The 24,533-nt window shown below is 45.9% G+C and overlaps 1 protein-coding gene across 23 annotated transcripts; it reads right to left on the bottom strand.

Annotated features, from left to right (window-relative positions):
• eif4g3b (eukaryotic translation initiation factor 4 gamma, 3b) lies at positions 1-22,861 on the bottom strand. 23 transcript variants are annotated; one of them, XM_081706726.1, is made up of 35 exons: positions 22,140-22,861; positions 18,821-18,920; positions 17,517-17,693; positions 15,283-15,375; positions 14,866-14,898; positions 13,859-13,879; positions 12,728-13,033; positions 12,323-12,437; positions 12,083-12,189; positions 11,872-11,997; positions 10,528-10,669; positions 9,240-10,121; positions 9,086-9,165; positions 8,743-8,959; positions 8,533-8,657; positions 8,320-8,439; positions 8,030-8,185; positions 6,689-6,886; positions 6,398-6,544; positions 6,029-6,265; positions 4,896-5,000; positions 4,665-4,803; positions 4,443-4,528; positions 4,089-4,185; positions 3,872-3,992; positions 3,544-3,758; positions 3,156-3,271; positions 2,844-3,016; positions 2,403-2,528; positions 2,205-2,286; positions 1,932-2,030; positions 1,582-1,728; positions 1,400-1,502; positions 1,115-1,261; positions 1-991 (listed from the first exon to the last, which is right to left on the bottom strand). In XM_081706726.1, exons 1-35 carry the CDS (start codon positions 22,283-22,285, stop codon positions 810-812), a joined length of 5,466 nt encoding a protein of 1,821 aa, XP_081562852.1. In that variant the 5' UTR covers positions 22,286-22,861; the 3' UTR covers positions 1-809. The 23 variants fall into 23 exon arrangements, with proteins under 23 accessions (XP_081562852.1, XP_081562853.1, XP_081562851.1 ...); XM_081706727.1 differs by having other exon boundaries at positions 1,588-1,728; positions 4,443-4,531; positions 22,140-22,860; XM_081706725.1 differs by having other exon boundaries at positions 4,443-4,531; positions 22,140-22,858.
• Between the last annotated feature and the right edge of the window lie 1,672 nt (positions 22,862-24,533).

Raw genomic sequence — 24,533 nt, 5'->3', positions numbered from 1 at the left:
TTTGTGTTTATGTATCATTGTTGTTGTTTTTTTTTAATTTATTTACAAGCTTTAAATTTGCTCTATCAGTATGAAGAATTACAAGCACTTTAGGTTCAGCAACATCCCTTTAGTGTTTTGCACTAGTTGCCATTTGCTCATTTTATTTCCATTCAAGGTTCTTGTTGTGACTGTAATCTCAGCAGTCTCCTGAATGCATAGTTCTGCCGGTTTATATGTTTCCACATAGAGCAAGCTAAAGCAGAAGGAAAGGTGACATGGTTATTGAAATAATAACCTTAAACATCTGACGTACAACTACGTCAATCCTGCCTAGAACCCAGACTGAGTTGATATCCCCATCAAAATTTACTGTCCCAAACCCAACAATCTGAAAGTCAGGGAGGCTCTAATGATTTTTTACCATTATATTAATATCATTATTGACATTATTTCTATATTCACCACTGTCTCTTGTTTTAACCATCTGCAAATGTTAAATATAGTTTTGTCTGCTGTTCTTAAAAAAGGAAAAAACAAAAACATAAATTAGAGTCTGAACTTTTGTTTCTTTGTCGCACATAGTTGTATTATTAAAGTCTTTTCCTTAAAAAAAATTAAAAACTTAACTGAAATATTACTATAAATAATACAGGTATTTATTTTAGTGCTCCAGCAATTTTAAGTCATCCTGTCGCTGTCCCTCATTGAAGTGTGAACTCTTCCCATGATTTTGCTTTTATTATGTTTCGTTTTAGAAGATGCAGTTATTGTTTCAGCGACTATTGTCTTTCAGCACACGTTGGCAAATGTGTCCATTTTCCCTCTCGTCAATTGTCCTCAGACTCTTCCTCGGCCTCGCGCAGCCAAGTGAAAAAAGCTGTCACGGATTTGAGGGCCACGCCCTTGCCTTGCTGCTCAGCGGGGTCTTTGCTGGCCTCCCACTTGTAGAAGGCATCCTCTGAGATCACATCCTCGTCATACAAACAGTCAAAGAACATCCGGAGCAAGTCTGGGGAACACAGCAAAAATGTAGCAAAGTGAACACTTAGCAACAAAGACTTTGGTAGTTTAGAGTGGGGCCCACTGGCATGCATTAAACAGCAAGGAGAATGAAGAGGGGGTTTGTACTCACTGGGGGGCTGGTCCAGTTTTACTATCAATGCTTGAAGTGCATAAAGTGCTTGCAACTGTCTCTCTGTGTCCGAGTTAAGGTACTTGTGTAAGACAGGCAACCGCTTCTGGATAATGGCCGTGTCCACTTTTGAGGAGGAGCTCTCAGCTGTGTCCACGCAGCCCGCACAGACACACAAAACAAACAAGCAGTACATCTGTAAATACATTTTGACTGACTAAAGCAATTAAGATAAAAGCAATGCCGGATGTGTGAGTGTACTAAACACACAATGCCTTTACATACAGACCAGGCCAACAGGCTTACTTCTCACTGCTGCTCTGCATACGGCAGTCATCAGAGCTCTGAGGAAGGGAGCTGAACTCATTTCGGATTCATCTAGATTTGCCTGCCAGGGAGAGACCACAAATTAGAAAGGCCATCCTAATGAGTCAAGCCTGCCTGAAATGGCGGCAATAGCGGAATACCTCTACCCAGTCGAAGATTTGTTCATCGCTAGCCATGTCCTCCAGGAGAAGCTTCTCCAGCTGCTTGTTCAGCTCCTCAGGCGAGAGCGCTCTCTTAGAGACCGCACATGCCGGACTCGAGCAATCAGACAGAGTGAAGTCTAGTTTCTGGTGGAGGTTAAAAATGGAAGTGTAAGTGCCGAAATTTCCTTCAACAAATCCAAGCCACACAGTTGTAAAACGCTGCACAAATGTATGACACAAACTTAATTTACAAAGATATTACTGCAAAAGTGGATAGTTTCTTTAAAGCTACACAGTGACATCCAAATCGGCCGAGCATGTGTGATGGAGTGGTGGCAAGAGCTCACCTGCTCAGTGATGAAGCGAGGCACATCCTCCATGTCTGGGAGGAAATTAACCCAACTCAACTCAGAATCCCTCCATAAGGCTCCCACTTTCCTATGGCTCTGCAGCACAGAGAAACCCAAAGCACAAACTGCTATAACCTCAGCTACCATGACTACCAACTACACAAGCACCAATGACCTGACAATATCTGGTAAAAACAAGATCAAACATGTAAAGAAGGGATCAAGCAATAATTACCAATAGACTGATATTGTAATTTCTTTTCAGCTTACCATATGTTTGCATAGCAGGTGCAATATTTCAGAAAATAATATCCCAGCTCTTCCCACAGGGAGTAATGGTTTACTAAATTCACTGCAAGACCAAGAATAAAGAAGACACTGATGTCAGCACGCAAAACACATGCACAGATTACTTGCAAACTGGTTGACTCATTCGCAATAATGATGAGATCCAAACAATCATCATACCTAAATAATTCTCTCATAGAGATTCCTCCTTCGCGGAGCACAGGACTAACCAGCTCCGCTAAGTACAGCCATATATGGGGAATGTCAATGGCCATATCATCTGCCAACTCAAGGGTTTCTGAGAACCTGGGCAAACACAGAGATGGGGAGAAAGGCAAGTTATGTCAGGAAATCCTCTCTGTTGCCTGTTGCTTTTCTGATGAGGTTTGTGGTTGTCTAACAGCATTTACTAGCAGTAGAAGTTGATGAGATTCTCAAAGATTCAAATTCTCAAAGTCTTCCCTCCTCTTAAAATTTTTTCTCAAACTACTAACAAGGAAACTGTAAAGCAGACAATCTTTTAAATAATAACACTAACACAAGTGCACTCAAGCTGTCCTAGTCTCCTGAGCTACAAAAGAGCAGGCAGAATAAGATGAGTGATGAGGAATGCGAGCTCACCCTTTAAAGAACTGAGGTTTGGAGAGGCTTCCAGCCTGCAGCAGCTGATAGAGCAGCTGGCCCATGTGGTCGCGTGTTATCTGGCTCCTCTCCAGTGTGGACTCCACACCCACCCGCACAAACACGTGAAGCATTGAGGCCTGCTCCAGCTCCTCCACACACTGCATAGCCTCCTGCACGCATGCACCATCATAGAAATCATTGCAAAATTTTAAAGAACGTTATCCAACATGACAGACACTCAGCTCCTGAATGTGATTTGGATTAAAAAAAGGATCAGGCACTGCATGAGGATTAAATAGCAACCCATACCTTATAATCGCTAATGTGCAAAAACTCATCGATGATGGACTTGGAGCGTTTCTCCATCTCCTCCTCTGATAGTGCAGGCTTGTCCGTAGCAGGGCCTGACGCTGCTTCAAGTTTTACTGCCACAAGGAAGAGAGCACACGAATGAGGCAACACGAAGCCGAAGCTCTGATAGCACTGCTGACTCCAGACGCAATTAACTGAATCAAGTCTGATCCAAAGGCTTTATGTACCTCCAATTTACAATAGAGATCAAGGTCATCATCACTAATTGGACAATGCAACCAGTCCACTCATTGATTAAATCTTGCATGCACAGGTTAGTTAATGTACATTCCAAGGTACGTGTTTCCACACTATTCAGTTGTGCTACCCTGTGTGCATATCGCACCAGATTCCCTGGATTGGCTGCGCTCCAGTTTGCTCCTGTTGGCTGTGCTGGGCAGCAGTTTTGGTGTGGGGGGGACGTGCGTGTCCTTGTGCGCCTCCTCCTTAGGAGGCTCCTCGGGGGCCTCTTTACTGGCCCCACCCACAGAGGGAGGCCCCGCCCGCGAAGGGGCCGAACTCAGTGGCTTATCATTGCGCTCCCGTCCTGAGCTCCCACGGCTAGGATACACACACACAAACACATTTGAAAATCACCTTTAAATGAGACAAATGACTCAGACAGACACTTTATAGAGACCTATGGCTAAGACGGAACCCGTGCCAGGCGGTACCTGCTCAGGCCTCGCTTGGACTCAAAGTCTGGGCCTGCGGAGGATGTGGGGGCGGCTGCCGGGACCGAGGGCTGCAGGGCTGAGTAGCGGTTCAGGCTGCTGGCACTGGGCCGCAGGGTGTCTGCATGGACAACAGCTGCATCACAATCCGACGCTTTTGTCACACTGCAAAAAGCATAAGCACGGCACTGGCCCGGTAGAAGCTCCACTGGCTTACCTGACTCGCTGGCTCTGGCTCCAGCTCCTCCACTGCTGCCTTTCATCCAGTTCATCTGCGCTCGCGGGCCAAGCTGGATTTTATCGTCTATCGTTGGCTAAAGATACACACGGGCAAACATCAATTCAGTGTATGCAAATTACATTTAGATATTCATGTTGCTCAAGAGGATGCACCATTATCACCAGCAGGAGGGGCTGTTCGGTGCTAATGTTCAAGCTGATACATAGCACATTACTGTGTCTCAGACATGCAAGAAACTCTTGAACATCTTTCATTACTAAAACTCCAGTTCAGTCCTCGAGACTTAGCCAGAGATGTGTTACAAGAGAACAGGTAATGAAAATGTTCTACCTTGGAGATTTTGGGGATTTTGGTGGGGTCTATTGTCCTACTGTTCTTGGGCACAGGCACAGTGTTCCAGGTCTCTTCTCTCTGCACTACTGTAGCAAGAAAGGTGAGAGGGATGGAGGACTAAATGAGGTGTGTGCTTTGACTATATAATGTAAAAGAGAGAGAAACATGGGGGACTAGGACAAGCTGTAAACAGTCTATAGTATCTAGCATCTCTGTGACCTGTTCTCCTCTTGTTGTCCTTGGACAGCAGCTGCTGGTGCACCTTCCTCTGCTCCTCCTGCTCCTCGATTTTGGCCTCCTTGTGGATCTGCTCAATGGTCTTGGGCCCCTGGTCAGCTCGCCGCGACACCCAGTTATGCTGGAAAGGCAAAACCAGCAGATGCACACTTTTGCATCACCATCCTCTGGAATGGGAAACACAAACACACAAACACTGGCATAGTCACCAACCAGTCGCAGGTCGATGACGTCCTGGAGCATGAACCGAATGCGTGAGGAAGTCTTCCTCTCCTTCACTATCTTTTCCATCTGGTTGAAGTACTGATCCATTCGTGGCTGGGAGAGAGGGAGAGACAAACGACAAATTTCAGGTATTCTTCTTCGGCTATCGAGTCGACCAGTTGTGGTCTCAGCTGAACTCCTGAGTTTTTGCCAGCACGAGATGTTTATGACGCTTATGTAAACCATACTGCCATGCACGTTGGTCAGTGCTGTAAAGCAGTTCACCAACACTGTGGGTGTAGCTGTGCTGTCATTTGGCCTTGGGGAATCCAGCAGTAGCAGGCGGCGGTGAACGGGGAGCAGGCTGTCAGAGCACACCCCACGTCCCCAAGGGCAAAAGCTCCTACTAGCAGCTGACCAGTCCTGAATAAAAGTCTTTCAATTTTGGCGGCTGCAGTACGAGCAGAGCTAGTCTAACAACCACACTAACAACTTCACTAAATAACATGAACTTGGGCACTTTTTAAATCATTGCCAAGGCCTAATAATACACTGATATCAGCACAGCATGCTAGTCGTACTATAAATGAGAAAGAATAAGGGTTGTGTGTTTGACTGTTTGTTTGTTTTTTTTTGGGGGGGGGGGGGGGGGTGTTCCTACTCCTAATTAGTTGGCCATCCTGTCACACATCAGAGTGCAGGCAACAGGCAAGCAACAGAAAACACTACGACAGCAAGACTTTTAGCGACAACATTTAAACATGCTTGTTTTTAGGTTAAAAGCATGCATGGAAAATTTTTAGAAATGACCAGGAAAATTGAAAACAAATAACCAATCACATCAGTTGGGGACTGAACTGTCAACATCATAATTGCTGGTCCTACTAGACACAAAATGGACACTCAACATGGACAGTCAATATCCAAATGTAGCTGCAACTTCATCCAGTTTCCATGTGCAAATTACTTGCTGTGAAAAATGCATTCCGGACAAAATGTACACAGACGCAGCACTGCATGCCAGCATTCGTCTCCGCATGCGCTGTAAACCCATACACGACACATTAAAAGATAAACCGGTGCAATGCTGAGCATCTGCTGAGAATATTAATCAACCCAGACCAGGCCCATTGCCTGCTTACCTTGGCCTTCTCGAAGTCCAGGTCTTTTCCGATGGTGGTGAGGAGGCGGCACAGACACTCCAGGCTCTCCTCGTCGTGGTTCTTGAGCAGCTTGACCACGCAATCGTGCATGATGGCCTCCGTCAGCATGCGCAGCTTGAACAGCTCCCCGATGAACTTGATGTTGCCAATGGACCTCCTGCGGGCCTTGTCCTTCGCCTCCTCCAGTTCCTCCTCCAGCCTCTCCCGCTCGCTGGCCTGGCGTGGCGAAGACGAATACAAAAACAAGAAACAACACATTTGGATTTGATAATGACTTGATCGCTTTCCGGCGCCGCTGCCGATTTCGGGACTGGCGAGTAGGGTAAACTAGATAGGGGTGGCGTTTACCGAGGAAGCTGCTTCCAGCTCCCGCTGCTTCTTCTCAAAGACATCATCGTCCACCTTGTCCTTCTCAAACTCTTTCTGACAGCGGTTCAGCAGCAGCTTTCGGAAGTTCACAGTGCTGGTGGGCTTGTCTGCCATGGGCACTTTTAACTGCGCAGGAAAGACATGTAGGGCAAACACTGGGGTATAAGACAGTTGAGTGTTCTCTTACTAAACACAAAGTAATTAAAGTTCCCGTCAATTTAGGGTGGTTCGACCAGAATTCACTTCCGTGTATGGGAATGTGTTACTCACCATAGCCAGGCAGCTACACATATTGCCATAGGCCACAGAGAAGCTTGGCTCATCGATGGCTTTTTCGAAAACCAGGTCGATGACGCCTTTGAGGCGTTCCTCTGTGTCGATGGTGAGGTCCATCACCTGCTTCATCAGCTGGTTAAACATCTGCGGTGTCAGTTTGTTAAGGATACTGCGCACCTTCCGGAAAAGCTCCTGGAGAAGACCCAAGGAAAACGGGCTACCAACCAAGTTTACCATTGCAAAGATCCCAATCTTTTGTTAAATTCCGGCATTTTTCCACACATTACTAACTCCTCATTTTCACCAAATATTAACTTCTGCCATTTGGAACTTCCTCATGAACAAAAATCACTCATCTTTACTGTATAGACTGATAAAGGCATCACACTTTCCAAGAAGTATAGCATTGGCAGCAAACAGTTTATCAAATTTTATCAACTAAAATCTCTTATGTCCTCCAAATTCAAATGAAAACACATTACACCCACCTACAACTATTTCAGATTTTATCAACATACAACTCCTATTAAAAAAATATACATAACAATAACCAAATCTAATCCAATCATAACCCTATCAACCAGACAATGCAATGAAGATCAGTCAATCGTTCCCAATGCTGAATTGGGCACAAATTTGAAAGAATAATTTTAACTCATCCAATAGGCACTAATCTACAACATCACAGAATTCAGACAAAACACCATAGATAACTATATGCATGCCATATGGTACAGTACACCCATAAAACATTTTTGGCAGGAAGCTGCCAACCTTTTATCACAATCTCTAAATATCACTCGGCCCTCATCTCCAGCAGTGTCTGCTAGGAGACAAGTCAGCAATCACTGTGACAGAGAAGGCTCCACAGCATAAACCAGTGCCAAGAAAACTATCCTTGTGAACTGACAAGCAAAAAATACCATTACTCACTGGAGAAACTTACTACTGGATTACATTTCAATGGCAAAAGGTATCAACATGCATCAATAACAAAACTACTAATTTTTAACTCAATTGAAGTGAGGTGTTCAGACTATCTACAACACTGACTATCTCACCAAAATCAACACAAGGAACAGCAAGCAAACAACATCTGGCCCTCAGTATCATCACACCCCCTGTTTACACTAGAAACCAAATGTTCCCTGCACAGCTACATTCACGCACACTGCCCACATAGACACCCAATTAAACAATGACTCTATAATTGAAATATCCAATTCTTGAAGAGCATATTGTGAAAAATTAAGTAGTTTTCAAGCTCACCATATCAGGCTGTGACTCTGAAATCTGAAAACAGAGGTCCAGTGCATGGTGGAGTCAGGAGCTAACCTGAGTTTTCTGGGTCTCGGGGTCCTCTGTGACATTCTCCCTCTTCAGGCCAGGTTTCCAGGCGTTCTCGGCCTTCTTCAGCTGCACCTCGTCGTTCACGGACACATTGGTGATAATTTTGCGCGGAGGCGGCCGTCTCGGGCCGACACTGAGCAGCTGAAGGAACAAATGGGTGCTCTTTATCATGGTAGGTAACACCGTGGCATAGACCTCGGTCACATCAGATGACCATGTGCTCGTTCGTTTGTGAGAGAGACAGAGGAGGAGAAGGGAAGAACGGAGAGACCAACCGGTGCACCCCTGCCTCCAGGAATTGCCCTGCCAAAGTCTGCGAATGCTGGGGTGAAGTCTGGGCCTCTGGAGATGATGCGAGGGTCCACCTGCCGCAGCGGCAGCTTGTTTTGGTTAATCTAGAAAAGAACAGAGTAAAGCCAAAGTCCATCAGCCCCTCCCTGCGGAATGGTTTTACATGTCCCCCAAGGCCAATGTTTTAGCAGGCTTACCTTGTCCAGTACCACATCGGAAATTGGAGGAAGCCCCTCTGGCTTCTGCACGCAGGCAGGCATGAACTGGAATCCCAACAGGAAGTCTCTATTATACTGCCTCTTCCCATCCTTCAGCTCTGGCTCTGCAGGCAGAGAAGGGTACAGTGAGCACCTGGAGAGAGTAATCAGGTGAAAAGAATCTGAAGGCTAGTCGGAAGTGGGACTCACTATGTATTGCGTTGGGGGTGGGCTCTTTTAGGACAGTAGCGGGTACGCCATCGCTGCTTTCCGTCTCAGGGATATGCGCTGGTCCATTCCTCAAAGGCTCCGCCTCCTGCTCTCCGTTCTCCTCTGGTGGCACCCCCGCAGAGGCCCGTCTCTCCCCACCAAAAGGAGGAGGGCTAGTGCGCTCCACGAAAGCCTCCATACCCAGCTCCAGCTTCTCCTAAAACACACACACACACGTTTAACTTAAACTAACAGTAACAGAGCATATTTGAATAAGTAATTAATCTAATATCTAATCTATATACATATAAAACACAAGAGCAGCAGAGTGACCCAATCTCACCTCTCTGTCAGGACACTGGACCTGCCCCACAGAAGTGTCTTCTTTTGGCTTCTTCCACGTCTTTGGTAAACTAGTCATTGCTGTCAAACATAACAAATCAGTCTGGTGCCTTTTTACTGCACCAACATAGCATGTCGTGCATGTAGTTATTTACCTTGACTCAAGCTTTGTCTAAGATTGGGCTGTAAGGTGGGCTCCACTTTATCCTCCAGCAAGACCTCTGGCTCCGTCCCAGCCTCTTTCAGCTCTGGCCCAGTGGAGGCTTCCCGGGCCAGGCCTGCCTCTCTGGCAGCCTGGCCTGGGAGAGTGAGGCCTGGAGGAGGCGTGAGCACAGTACCAATATCAGCAGCAGTGGTGGAAGGCAACGAGGGCGTCGCCGTGCCTGAGGCAACCGCATCTCCGGCTGCTGGATTTGCAGCCTTCGCCTCCGCACAGTGGGCCTCCAGGGCCGGGCTGGCGGGGCCGGGCTCTGAGATGGGAGCCTGTGGCCGGGTAGGGCCGGGGGCAGGCTGCGGCTGGGGGGTGTGGCTGGGCTGGAAGCCCAGATCATCGCAGGGAGGAGTGGGATTTGTTTCGGCCAGCCCGTTGACAGCTTTGACCTCCTGGGTTGGAGAGATGAGCAGCTCTGAGGGGGCCTGCTGGACCTCCAGTTTCTCTGGCTCTGGAGAGATGGCTGGTTCAGGCTCTGGTGAAGGGCCGGGGGTCTCTGTCCCCTCTGCTGCTGACAAAGGCTTGGAGGGGTTGGGGGCTGGAGCTGAGGCTACACTGGGGGCTGGTTCTAGGCCACAGGGAGGAAGCTCAGATTTCTCAGGGGGATAAGAGTCTGGGGTGGGGGCAGGAGCTGGAGCTGGAGCTGGAGCTGGGACAGGTCCAGGTCCAGGTGCAGAGACAGGGACAGGAGCAGGAGCAGGAGCAGGAGCAGGGGCAGGAGCAGGGGCAGGACTGCCGGGCTCTCGCCTCTGCACAGGAGGGTCGACTGGCCGTAGCCCTGGTGATGAAGACTTCAGCATTGCACACTCAAGCTTTGGCTTGTCATCTATAGCCAATCAGAGAGGAGGGTTGGGAAAGTTGAACCACCAAAGGGGGGGGAAACAAAAAAACCAAAAAACAAAATCAGTGGAAAGTCAAAAGCAAATCAACAACAAAACAAATCCGCAGCCCATCGTGACACTAGATTCATAAGGAAAGGTCATGCATATGTTTCCTAGCCCTAAACCAGCTGTGTGTGTGTGTGTGTGTGTGTGTGTGTATTTATTTTATATATATATATATATATATATATATATATATATATATATATATATATATATATATATATATATATATATATATATATATATATATATATAAATAAATAATATAAATAATAGATAGATAGAGAGAGAGAGAGAGAGAGAGAGAGTGTGTGTGTCAGAGGGTTCAAAGGAACAGTGAGCTCTGACCTGGTTTCAAGTCAACGGAAGCAGGAAGGACCTGAGCGCTGTCCACGTTATACATGACATGCCCATGCTCTGCTACCTGGCTGTTCAGCTGCTGGGATTTGAGGTAGAAAATGTGAGGATAATGAGGGTGTGGACATAAAAACTAGCAAGAGAGAGAGAGAGAGAGAGAGAGAGAGAGAGAGAGGATATTGCACACACATGCAGAAGAAGGAGAATGGGAATGGGGGGGAGGTTGAGTGAGCACAGCAGCAGAAGTGAGTAGAGAAAGAGGGGAAATGAGAAAGCACAAGAGGGCAAAAGATCCAGCAGCAAAGGCACAAAATGTGTGTGTGTGTGTGTGTGTGTGTGTGTGTGTGTGTGTGTGTGTGTGTGTGTGTGTGTGTGGGGGTGGGTGGGGGGGGGGGGGGTGAGGACACAAAGACAGCAAGAGACAGCAGACAAGCATGGGGTGGTGTGGGGAGGTGGTTAAATAAATGGGCAGGGGAAATAGGGAAAGAGAGGAGAGATGAACACTGTTAACATTTAGGGAAAGAGGACACAAAGTAAGTGCAACAACGCAATAGTGAGTGTTCCCTTTACAGAGAGGCCTTTCCTCAGAGAAGCTGAGGTGCTCAGGTTTTGGCCGAATCATTCTTAGAGGGCCTTTACATGGGCTGTCTGTGTAGAGGGAACACGAGGGGAGATCAGGAGGAGTCGAGCAGCTGTGAGGGAGAACTAGGATGGAGGCAGATGAAAGAATAGGTAAGGCAAGTTGAAACATCAAAAGACATCTGAAGAGGCTTCTTAAATACATCAGAACAGCCACAATCACACAAGCTACTTAAACAAGTCAAATATGACGGAGGAGGGTCAATGGTACTGATTTGTTATGTTTTGCTACAGAGAAATAGCAACAGTAACTAAGCAACTAAAGCTGGATTTACTTATTTATTGGTAAATGCAGGGTGGGTAAAGCCAGACTAGAGGCATGAGATAGCTTGAGATAAGGAGACAAAGAGGAGATTATAAAGAGGGAAGCGATACAACCAGATGTTGTGATTGCCACTATGTACGTGGGACCTACTGCTTCACTACAGAATTTAAGGCAACCCCGCCCCCGCCAACCAGCTGGCTCAACAGTGCAGAAATATCCGTGACAGACTCACTGAAGGAGGAAGTGAGAAGGGCTGGAAATCAAACTATGACGCTTTTAATAGGACAAGACAATGAAACTAGCCAAACAACCTGCTGAAGCCTTGTTATGAGGGAGGACTAGATGAGAGCACTTTGGCCTGTGGAGTGGCCCACGCGAGGCAGTGCCCTGCAGACGATCAGGGGTTCAGGCTGCGGGACCGAATGGCTTACCTGTGGAGGAGTAGGGGTAGTGGAGGGACGTCCCACTGGAGGGGTTGGGTTCCGGCTGCCGCCTACGCCTGACATGATCTCCTCTGTGATATCCTTGCCACCCTGGTTAGGGTCGCGGATACGGATCTTGAAGGGTAAACGGTAAGTTATTTGCATCCAAGTCAATCCACAGTCAAATTAATTTCACCTCTGAAGCAGGGGGAACACTCACTGTTTTCTTTTCCCTCTTAGTCGGTGGAGGCTGCTGAGCTGTAGGCACTATTATGGATGGAGATGGGGTGTACATGGTCTGGCCAGGATAGTATGAAGGCCCTGCCGCTAGCGGTGACCAAAAAAAGCACTAGTTTCAGTTAGAGAGCAAACAAAAAACTAGTTCCATCCAGCATCAATACCCATAAGAGAGCACACATGTGTTTCGCAGGTGCGGGTAGAGAGAGATGTCCAAACTCACCATATGCTGGAGGGAAGTCTGCAGGAGAGGGCCCAGGGTAGAATGTGCTGGGTCCTGTGGGCTGGACGGTGTACTGCTGGGGAGGTCCCACGTAGGGAGGGCCACTGTGGCGATACTGAGAATGAAAAAGTACGCAGAGGTGAAGGGACTACTAGCACCAGACATAGCCAATCAAATATGACAATCCAAAAAGGGATATTCTAAGTGGTAAACAAAGTTAGTTTATTCAGTGTAAAAACTTTAAACAGAACTTCTCATGTCTGCTTACAAGATAAAAAGGTACAGTAGCTATATATTTTGGGAGTAGTTTATTTATTCTTGGCCAACCTCTTTATAGACAGATTTTCAGCCCATTTGCTACACTGTGTACATATTTGCACAGGCACCTTTCTCTGCTCTGGGTACCTGGGGTATGTAGTACTGGGCGGTCTGGGGTGAGGGGAAAGGCATGGGCGTCATGGACGTCATGGACATCATGATGGGCTGGCTGGGGGGGTAGACGGTGGCGGCTGGTGCCTGGGACGCAGGTCGAATGGAAGGGCTGTTACTTGGAATGGCAGGCCGGGCTGTCTGCATCTGAGGCCTCTGGAAAAACTGGGAGAGGAGCGCGAGGGTCACAGAGCCGCGTGGAGTATGCTGCAGCGGCTGGCTCAGACCCTCGGAGTGAAGACTTTGGTCAAGAGTTATGTCGTGGACACTACAGCAGTTGTACTGGCAATGTTGAAGAGATATATACATAAAAAAAAGTTATACATTTTCAACAAATCTTGAATGCCCTGTAATGTTAGACATGCAAGACATGAAAAGAAAACCTTTCAAGAGTCTATTTTACATGCATGGCACTAATACACAGGTGATTGAACTACCATGAAAAATTAAACAATCGATACAAATGAAGGATGCAACTAATTAGCCATTACTGCAGGAGAGGGGATATATATATATGTAAAAAGGTACTACTGACATGGAGGGCCCTCTAGTGCTAGGTCCTTTTCCCTGACGTCAGGACATGGTTTGTACATGTAAACCTTGTTCACTTTTAGGTCAAGAGTCAGAAACCACAACTCTGGGCATAAACCAGTCCAAATGCAGCTTTTATATCTTGCATTGACTTCTGTCAGCACAATCACAGTTCTAAAAAATGGTTAGGGCAGTAAACAACAATTATTGCAATCACAACATGACTTCTCATGATTCTCACATACTGTCTCCCACCGAGCCGTCACCATCTTAACATTTTCTGGACATAAAATCCCCCCTCCAGCAGTTATGTAGACAGGCAGAAATGAACCTTTGTATGGGCTCCTGGGTTATGGAGCATCCATAACATGTCCAAAACAGATTATTAAAAAGCACTGCAGTCCGGAGGAAACAAAGAGAAAGAAACTAAAAGACAAAGCAAAGGTGCTGGAGTCCTCCGAGCTGGGGAGCAGAGTGGAGCACAGGTGCAGTGAGCAGGCTTGAGGAACAAAGAGGCCAGCTCCAATGAGCTACTGGAACGTCATGCCATGCATTTCTTGAAGTTTGCAAAATTACCTGAATGGGTCTGAATCCTCCCTTGAAAATTGAAGCAGGAAAGAGAGAAAAGCTAATGGGAGAACGCACTGATTGGTGTGGAGGGTCAGAGAGACTGGAACACGCTCACATACACTGGCACACACGATTTAAACAGGTCTATATTCCGGAACTCTATATTCTGGCCCTTCAGAATAAACATGCCCAGCTAAGCATGTCACTTCTTTTATGAAAAGTATAAAAGTAAGACTCCATGAGAGAAAAGTGTAGACTATGCCGTTTACACTACTACAGACAGACTGAAAACAAACGTCACCTAAATAAAATCACACTGTACCTCTTGAAAACATGTACACAGACAAGCACTGAATGAGTGGTAAAGGGTATTGTAGCCCAACTATTACACATATATCACCGCTCACATTTTCCACTTTTTCCTTTGACAAAACAGCTCACATTAACAGCTGAGGCACTGCACTGGCTTTCTAAAAGGAGATGGCAGATGGCACTATAAATTACCTTCACTCAAGAATGGAAGAAAACAAGGAATGCGGCATGTTATGCGCTCGTGTACATAGCTCGGTCACACATCCCTGCTTTGGTCTTCCGACATACACTGCCCTTGATATGAGGTAATATGGCCACCTACTGTAAGATCAACCTTGGGTCAAGATATTATGCAGATCCTTTATAATACCATATGCTTTTGTGCATGTGCTAGTCAGATTTAAACTTAAAAACTCTCTCCTAGATAGCTCAGCCTGGCCTCATCTGTCTACAAACCTTCAAGAGGTCTCCGGTACACTAGACAAATGTTGCTGTGTTCCATTCACAGATAACATTTATACAAGTGTTTATGCAGGTCAGAGAGCTGGGATGCAGTTGGGAGACAGGAATCCATCTCCCCGTTAGATCAATGTGCGAGTTGGGGAGGGGAGTGCAGTGGCTAGAACTCTAAGCTCAGCGAGGTTTTACCACAGGCACACAGCATACAGTGGGAGGTGCTGCTCTGCGGCGGTGGACGTTACCTGGTGGTGGGCAGGACGAGACCCCGGGGCAAACTGGGGGTGGAGGAGGGTGGGGGAGCCAGGCAGAGACAGGGGTGGGGGGCAGGCAGGAAGAGAAGGGGAGAGACAGGGGGAAAGAGAAAGAGATGACAAATAAAATATAAATCACAGGCTGTGTGAGGCTGGTGGGCAGGTTGCCATGCTATCCGGGCACAAGCATGAAGCCACCCACATCACACTGCCACCATCTACGCAACAGCTCTGACCAAATCAACTGTAACATCAGCAGCCTACAGCAGTGGCACAAGAAGACTAAAGCATTTTTGTCCAACAGTGCTCAGGACTAGACACCTTACTCAAAAGGCAGCACAGCACACAGAAGGTAAAGAGGAAGAGGAAGACGCCATTCTGAAAATGCGGCTAGAGGCGGGCACTCACCGGGCGGCTCTGCGGCTGGGCGTTCATTGGTTGCGTTGGCGGGGAGTAGACGAGAGGGGTCGTGCCAGCATTCTGGCCCGCCGTGTACGGAGACTGCAGCAAACAGGGCAGGGTCACGGAGAGGGACCAGACGGGGGAGGAAGGGGGAAGGAACAAAAACAGAAAACAAAAACAAAAACAAAAACAAACAAACAAAAAAACAGAACAACCAAGTGATTAGGAAAAAAATATAGAGCAGATGGAGAAAAGAATCAGGCTGGGTGAAATTCCTGACTAAGTTGGGCCCTGTCCCGCATAAGGCTGGGGCGAGTGTGGGTGACAGAGCGAGGGTGTCCACTCGCTGCTGCTGCTGTGCTCTGCTGACTCCTGCAAATCTGCCATCGCCTCAACGCTGCCTTCAGGACCCAGCGAGGGGCGGGGTAGGGGTGGGGGTTGGGAGCAGAGTAGGAGAGAGGGCTAGGCGTCGCCCTGGCCGGCCGCAAGTGGGCGCTGGCTCAAAGACTGCATGCGACAGTCTGTCTTACAGAGACAGAGAGCACAGCAGAGTGGGGGAGCTTAGCCAACACCTCACCACTTCCTTCCTTTCTCCTTCCTTCTTGTCTCCATTCAGACCTGGGGTCTGCTTTTTTTTTTGCGGGGGGGTTTAGTTGTGATTAAGGCTTTAGATCCTGAAGCATGTTCACTGGAGTCTCTATAAATAGCAGTCTAGCAGGGCCATGCTTGCCGACAGCATGGTGCGGGCGTAGAGCGGAAATCTGAGTGCTCTACAGAACAGCTGAGTCACTGTGACTGACTTTCTATTTCAGGGAGACTATCAGCTGGGCACAGTGAGTATTTGTGTGTGTGAGCGTGCATTTGCGATGCGACAGTTTACACACAGAGCCATCAGTAATAGGCAAGCAGAATCGGACAAGGGGTGATCCGCGGTACATGCAGGCTTGGCCAAGCATCTTCACAGGCCAGGTTACCACCCAGGTCACATGGCCTGGGGTTTCTGAACTGATTAATGCTCCACCATGCTGGGAAAACTCACTGTTTGGAGCTACATGTAGACTTCAGAATTCATATTGACATGTGAACCTGTTTCGAACTCAATACTGCCATGTCAGTCATGGCCTCAATATCAGTAAAGCTGAATCCTATCAAAAACAACAATTTTGATCATTGTGCCTTGTGCTGTGAGGACCAAGTTAAAAGAAGAGCATGTAAAATGACTGCTCTCTCTGAGGGACCACTTGGGACTCACAACAAAGGAAACATGTGAACCTGCTCACTGGAAAATTCTACAGTTCATTGGTCTCATGGCAGTGATCACACACATGACTTGGGCACTGGAGGCACCAGTAGAGAAGTTTTAAAACTGCAATACACAATTAATTTTATAGTCCAGTTATTACACAAAGTTAGAGATTGCAAATGGATCTTTGGAATAGAAGACAGGACAGTGTGCTGATTGTCCATTCTTTTCTGTATTTTTTAAAGGAAAGCTGAAATACCAAAAAGTATAAGAAACACAGACACTGCGCTAAAAAGCAGTTTCCACTCACAGACAGTGAACACAGCAGGCCACAGAACACTACACAAAACTGGCTGAGCTGAGGACCATTTTCAAACAGAGCAAGCAGGGATGCCCAGCATAAAGCCAACAACCAAAGTAGCTCAAACTAAAATGGCAGTATGGTTCTCTTTTAAAATCAAAGATGGGTCTGAAGGTACATTTGTTGGAGAGAGAGAGAGAGAGAGAGAGAGAGAGAGAGAGAGAGAGAGATATCTAGCTATCTCCATCTTACTCTGAGCCCACCACTCAAATGACAAGCATACTTCCTTCTTTTAAGTTACAGAGGGCATAACCAGAGATTTAGGAATGCTTGGCCCATTTCAGCTGGGTTTGGCTCTGCTGAGAGTGAAGATAAGATGGACTGGTTGGTTATTCTAACAAGAATAGGACGTTTGACATGCTAGCGCTCGTCCTGACTTCATTCGTGAAGTCCATTTGATTTGACTGTTTGCGTCTTGTGAATAACGCACACTGTATGCCACCAGCATGAGCGCATCCCTAATTCCTCTGCCTGGAGACTGAGCATAATCTCTTACTCATCTCAAAGATCTCATAGATGAGTAAGGAGCTTGACACAAACAAACACCAAGATGCTGATCAGCTCAACGGTGGAAGAACACACACACATTCGTACGCACTCCCATGCTTTCTCAGGCAGTCGCATGGGTGCACTCACCCCTCCTCCTGCCTCCCAGCCTTTAGGGTGGCCATACAGATGCGCAGTGGATACTGTGGAAACTGATACCTGAGAGAGGCCAGGGGAGGACGCATGGCCCGGCGGTGTGGCCGCTAGGCTGGGGTGTCCTTTGTTGATTTCGTGCGCTGTGTAAGGGGGGCCAGCAGGTCTCTGTACCTGTAACCCATCAAGAGAGAGAAAGTACAGTTGTGATGAGGTATGGACAGGGGACAACCACAACACGCACACTGGGGGCGTGGCTCCTCATGATGAAGGGCAGTCTTAAGACAACAGCAAGGGAAAAAAGGGGAAAGTTAATCAATAAAAATCGAAATCATCAACTTTGGCGACCTTAACTGTCACTTCGGGCTCCTGAGCCTCAATCACAAATGACTTTTATTCCCATGGCACTCAGACCCGCTTCACAAAAAGGCAGCAGCACACCCTGGCTGCACCCGTCTGCAGGGCTCTTTAAAGGAAAGTGGAGAGGTGCCACCACATCTCCTGCTCCATGGGCGGGAACTACGGCCGAGCTAGCATTAATGCGGCCAGCCGGGTTTAGCGTGGCTCTGGTGCAGCTGGAAAAAGCCCTGGCCGTGGCTCCGGTCTCTGGCTCAACAGAGAGCCCACTTTCCCAGGTTCCATCCACAGGTGGAGAGTGACTCACTTTTTGTGGTTTGACCCAGGATTAGGGCATCTTATCTGAGAGGGGGTGGAATGAGGTTGTGTTCAGAGAACGAGAAAAAGAGAACGAGACTGTGTGTGTGAGAGCGAGAACGGATAAGATGACAAATACAGCCATCCAGGTGGATGATCACAAGGCCAGCAGCCAGACTCCCCTACAGCCCAGGAAACAGGAGCGGGGGGAGTACAGCTCAGCAGAAAAGCAGCCAAGCTCCACGCTGCTGTCGTGGCACAGAAACGAGTGGCCCTCTCCGCTGAGCCTCAAGCCCTGCTAAACTCCCCCTGAGCCTGCCGCGCCGATCCTCGCAGCTGTAACACAATACACCTGCTTCTTTTCTCTTCCTGGCTCAGGCTGAGACCTGGTTTAAATGCAACTCTGATTAAACGAGAAGGATGAGGATTGTCAGAGTGAGGCGAAACTCTTCAGCCCTTTTAATTACTTGGTTTGTGTATTTGTTTATTGGGCTAAAAAGAAGTGTGCAGGGGACAGCAATAAAAATCTACCACAAAACTCACACAGACACAAAGCACCTGGGGTCAATGATGCATGCACCTGCACAGCGTCAGACCGTATGTGAATACATAACCATAAGAATAAGAGACAGGAGGGTCTCACTTACACTGTAGACGGCAGTGACGCCAGGCTGTGTAGGGAAGATTCGCTCGTCCAGGGTTGGCTGCACTCGGGGGATCCTGGGGTGCAACGCATTAAGGAAAACTCTGGAGAAGCAACCACTTAAGGCCAAACACATCAACAAGGTGGGAGAACACACAAAACGCAGGCATGCGGCACACAAGGTTGTATATATGCAATCAAAAAGATCAATTTTAATCAGCAAGTTTAATCACTAATGAGTCACAACATACAGCATTATGTCAAAGGAAGACAGATTTACCCCCCCCCTTAGGCACTGGTATCCAGGAGAAATGAACAGCTTAAGTCAACAGCTCCTACAAAAATGGAAACATCTGTTGTACTCGTTTTTTTTTCCACCAACTGTTGCTCTTTCGTTTCTCTCTGCCCCTCACCCCCCAGTAAGAGAACATGTAGTTTGGAGAGAGAGGCTCCTGTGGGCTGTCGCAGTGATACAGGCTGCTCCGGGTGCTGAGTGGACTGGAATTCACAATGTTGTCAAGACATGCCTGCTGTCATTAATGTATAAAGCACTCTGCACTCACCACTGCTCTCCGAGGTGCAGTGCAAAAGAAACGCCGCACGCCCTGCGTGGTCATCCGCAAACTATACGTGCTACACTGTGCATACAAACAAGACATACATCTTACTGAGGTACTCAGTTCCAAATATTTCCTTGCTGCCCTGCAGAGCAGCACCGGGGTGAGAGCATGGACTGAGAAAGGAAAAGTGCCGGGAGCAGGGCCCCTGCCATCAGACGGCTGGATGAATGGCAGAGCTTGTCAAGTGAAGCAGTGATGGCTGAATGTACAGCAGGGTACAGGAGCCCTGGAACCCATACAGATGGAGACGCCTCTCCCATCTCCAGGCCACCGGGAGCTTCACAAACAGGGCTATTGTTACGAGGGTGGAGGCACCCTTCCTCCAAAGCCTCACTTCAATCAGACTCAGCCTGCACCCAGAAAATATGAAGATTAACTGTAAATGGATTAACGCAACAGCTGGCAGGCACTGATTTAAATTTCGCCTTGGTTTAGTGCCACAAAATGAAGGCCAAGGATGAAAAGTCCCGGATGACTAAGGGTGGCTACTGGAGTGCTTCCGGGTCATGCTTGTTTCCCACTTTAACAACTACACTTAAAAGGAGTGCACAGGTTAAGATATTTTTAGTACTAGAGTCTGATTAATAATTCCAGTATTCTCACTTTTAACACTGCAGCTAAGGATTGGGTTTTCCTCTGGGCCTTGGGAGTTCAGTTAAAATAAGACTAAGGCCCTGTTTCATACAAGTGTACTGATGCCTAAAATTCAGACCGCAGAATAAAGAATTGTCTCTTAACACAAACACAAATCAATGAGCAGTGATATAAAACTTTAATTTTCTAGACTTGCAGTAAGCACTAAAATTTCTAAAAGGTCGTTTTTCTAATTAACCAACTTTTAAAAGGAGACCACCCATTTTCAGATAACAGCTTTCAAGATGAAGAGCTCCCAGAAGTAGACACCGAAAGTTTATGATGAGAACACTCCCTGAATCTCAGGCGGGCATGCTAAACAGCACAGCCTTTGTCAGGGAAACAAAGCGGAGGCTGAATACGCAGTACCATCACCTTACAATACCAACAGAAGCTCTCAGTGCAAAACAATTACTTTTCCAGTGGTGTGTATCAGTACATGCTAATAAAATGACCAAACTCATTTCAAACTTGAAAGGAACCTGCACATGAGAAAGAAGAGACCAAAAGTGAAAGAAAACATTACCCGTAAATCAGTTTGGGGAATCCCCTGCTCCTCTATGACAAACAAGACAGACTGACGAAAACTATATTTAGGTATTAACTATAGCTTCTCTGTAATCTCAACACTGTTTACATGGAAACTAAAGACTACAACTACAAACACTTTAAGAAGCCTGACAACTCAATGTCTATAAATGATCATACTCTCACCTTCTCCTGGTCTTATCTTTCCACAACTGCCATACAACACAGAAATCAGAATCTGCCCGCAAAGTCTATTATAATAGCAATAAAAATTCTCAAATATATGAATACAAATATAATATATGCATCATTATTTATTTAAGAACCTACACTGTGCTTTTCTTTTTGACTGGCTCAATGTTGCTTCATTCCTTGTTCTGCATAATAAAAGACAGCATGTCTGTACATTAGATGACTGTCACTGTCAGCAGATTCTGAAAGCAGGTTAATGCTTCTGTCTCTGAACTTCATAAGTTTATTGGCACCTTCACATATTGGTGTCGTTCATTTATCGTTGTTTCATAATAGTAAGAGAACGTTACAAATCTTATCCTTAAGCAAGAATAACTCATTACAAGTTGTGCCAATCACGTCACAACGACACAAACCAAATGGGCACTTGAACATACTCATCTATTAGGCAAGCTCCTCCAGCTACAATACCATAACTGAGCCGCGTCACTACAGACATTTGAGAGTGGAGATGAAAAATGAAATAGACTGATAATTACACAACATACCGATTTGCTAACATCTTGTATACAAGCCGTAAACAAATACTTGACAGGCATGGTCCCTCAAGTTTCCCCAGCACACACTGCGGTACGGCGAGGTCTTAATTTAAAAAGGGTCAATATAAATACGTTACTATAAACTACACCGTAGTTTAAATGTTACAAGGAAGAATGTAAGGGTTTAATGAAAAACGCTCAAAAGACGTGGATAGCAAGCGACTGGCAACTTAGGGATGTGTCAAACGAGACGATATGGCCCTCAAAATGTTGTCTGGCTACATACCACCCACCTCCCTAGCCAACTTAGCTTAGCTAAACGATGAGGAAAAACCAACCGGTATAGGCTTCCCGAAATTGCTGCTATTCGTTACTGAATCTAGCGAACACCCTGACGAAGCTGCTGTACAATGATAAAACAACTATCCCACCACGTTTAATAACATGGGCATATAATGTCTAATCTTGACGCTCTCTTATTTACAAGTGTCACACAGCCATGTAGCGGGGAGAGCGAGTTAGCAAGCTAAGTGGTTAGCCTGCAAAATCGGCGATTTGAAAGCTAGTAACCAGTCACGTAGCTAGTTAAAACGGTTATTTTCTGACAGTTGGGAGAGGTAGCAAGGTTAGCTGTATCAACGTAAAGAAGGCAGACGAACTGTGGCCAAACGGCAACAATCAAAACACTTCACGCTGGACTCACCCGGCTCTACACACAGGGAAAAGGACACAAAGCCCTCGCTAACTAGCTAACGGACAAAAAGAAAAAATGTTTTCAATATAGTACACAGGGGACGTTTTCAAAGGATACTGCGTTGGTGGTACCGGAGGAGGCTGCTGGGGCCCCGGCAACGGTACTGTAGCCAGGGTAGCCCGCAGTTGATTTGAGGGTGACGGCCCGGTTCCAGGTCCAGCGGCAGCGGCTGACTTCGGCACCGCTTTCGGCGGCAAACTCATTGCAAAAATCAAATGGTAAATATTTACAATAATAAACAGCTAGCTATTTATAACTAGTAGCTTAAAAAATAACGCGCATAAAAATATAGCTAGCCAGCAAGTTGCGCCAAGAGCAGGCCTTGACCAAGCAAGTTGCCGGTGGCAGAAATGCTTGCTAGCTAGCTAGCTAGACAGAAAGCTTTAGCCAGCTAGCTAACAGTCCAGCTAGCTTATTGAGCAGCAAGCTAACGTTAGCTAGCTAGCGCTTATTGTGGTTTATCTTCATTGCTGAAGGATGGGGGCTGTTCCCCCTCCCCGGTCGGGGTTTCCGAGGATCCAGTTCGTCTCTGCTTGCCAGTGCGTTCGTGAAGACGTACCCTTATTAAATTAATAATACTTGATTTTACAACTGCTATTTAACGAGTATCTCTCCACTGAGTAGGATGACTTCGTTCAACATGGCGCTGTGGCCGCCTCCAGCAGTCCTACAGGACTGACGACTCGTAGAACATCGGACAGTTCCGACAGCTTTCGGTCAATGGAATTTCGGCGATTGACAACTGTAACTCTCCTGACACAGTTAATAAGTAAATTCTGAACCATCGTGTATTTGAGCCAAGTTAGTTTTTCAGTAGTTCTACACTGAAAATAATTGATGGGTTACGGCTCACGTCAGCTATGTCGCTCAAGTTTAAAAATATTTCAAATACGTTCTGGTCCGATACAGAACAATCCGTGGTGTTACAGTGTCACCTTGTGTCCACAATGGAACTTGCAGTCTAGTCTACAAAAATGTGCCCATTATTTATGTTGCTGCTGTTTTTATATATATATATATATATATATATATATATATATATATATATATATATATATATATTTTTTAATCTATCTATTTATTTATTTATTGTGGGTCAGGAAGTGTTCCATGTAGTGTAAATAATGCTTTTATAAATATATATAAATATAAATATAAATATCAGAATAAAAATATCACAAAAGAAAGTAACAGATGAAAAAGTGGACCATTAATGTAGATGAGATACATGACATAAACTGCACCTTTAACACAATCTTAGACATTACAGTTGATGTACCACCTCTGAAAGAGACCTTTGATGCCGAATAATGCAAGTTTTACTAAAATAAAAATTGGACATAAAAAAAACTTATTTGTAAATGATGCTGTAATTGCTTGCAAAATATCCTAGTTAAATATTCATGTGTGTTACATAAACAGGAAAGCAAATAAACTTACACAGAATTAAAAAAATAGAAGTTAAGATTTAAACTTTGAAAATTAGTCAAAATAGAAGTAGGCATTCCTTAGAGTCGCATTCAGCAACCAGTGCAAGCAGCAAAAGCACAAATCTGACACAAGCCAGCATGTCTGGAAAGAAGTGCTGCAAGACACGCAAAAATATTTTTTTCCAGCAGTTCCAGCAGTGTCCTGTCTTTATCAGTAAGTACTTCAATATAATAAAATATCATATAAACAAACATGGACTTTCAATTTCACCCCTTTACATGAAATAACCCACTAAGTTGTTTGTTGGAGCTGCTGCATGCTTACCAAGTCTGGAAAAAGAGCCTTGTGCATTTTTGGTTTGGCACAGAGGCTGAAATTCTTCAGGGAGGTCTTGGTTTTTGCATACTGCCAGCGTAGTGGCTGTTCCAATTTACTGGGGAATCCTTAGCCATGAGGACCCAAAGCTTTTTTACTGAGTCTAGTAAGAAAGACCTGGAGGGAAAAAAAAGTGTGTGTGTGTGTGTGTGTGTGTGTGTGTGTGTGTGTATATATAAATGTTTCTTTTCTTCAAACTTGCCATCATCACTGTAATTAACATCTCAGAACATCTCAGGATTACACATTTTGCAATAAACTAGACTCTGCCATCTCAAGTATAGTCATTAAGTTGGCTAAATGTACTTGAACCAGGCCAAACTTGCCGGCTATATCAGCTTCATTTAAATATGTTTGAGAGACAGCATAATTCCAAAAACATTCCAACTCAACTTTAATCCCAACAAAGTAACAACTCCTACTAAAGGCCACCCACTCTCTATTAATGCAGTATGAGAATTATGAGGCAAACAGTAGCAGCTATGTTTGGAAATCCATAAGCGTAATGAAGAAATTGATCTTTTTAAAACCAATCCTTTCACATAATTCAGATAATTTTTAAATGTCAGGGTTTAATCCACTAACTGAATTATGATATTTTTTCAATTCATGGTTTGTACTAAAATCAAGAAATTGGCTTTGCTC

This window comes from Electrophorus electricus, chromosome 24, assembly GCF_041902795.1.
Source record: "Electrophorus electricus isolate QZ-2024a chromosome 24, ASM4190279v1, whole genome shotgun sequence".
Lineage (NCBI taxonomy): Eukaryota > Metazoa > Chordata > Actinopteri > Gymnotiformes > Gymnotidae > Electrophorus > Electrophorus electricus.
This window is presented reverse-complemented; position numbering and strand designations above follow the sequence as displayed.

What these genes read in the sequence shown, in the direction of transcription:
- eif4g3b (XM_081706725.1), bottom strand. Translation starts at nt 22,285, where the DNA reads ATGAGTTTGCCGCCGAAAGCGGTGCCGAAGTCAGCCGCTGCCGCTGGA. An exon ending in TGGACTTCGAGAAGGCCAAG is followed by an intron (nt 5,001 to 6,028) that starts GTAAGCAGGCAA and finishes CCTCTCTCCCAG; the next exon opens with CCACGAATGGATCAGTACTT. An exon ending in AAAACTGGACCAGCCCCCCA is followed by an intron (nt 992 to 1,114) that starts GTGAGTACAAAC and finishes TGTGTTCCCCAG; the next exon opens with ACTTGCTCCGGATGTTCTTT.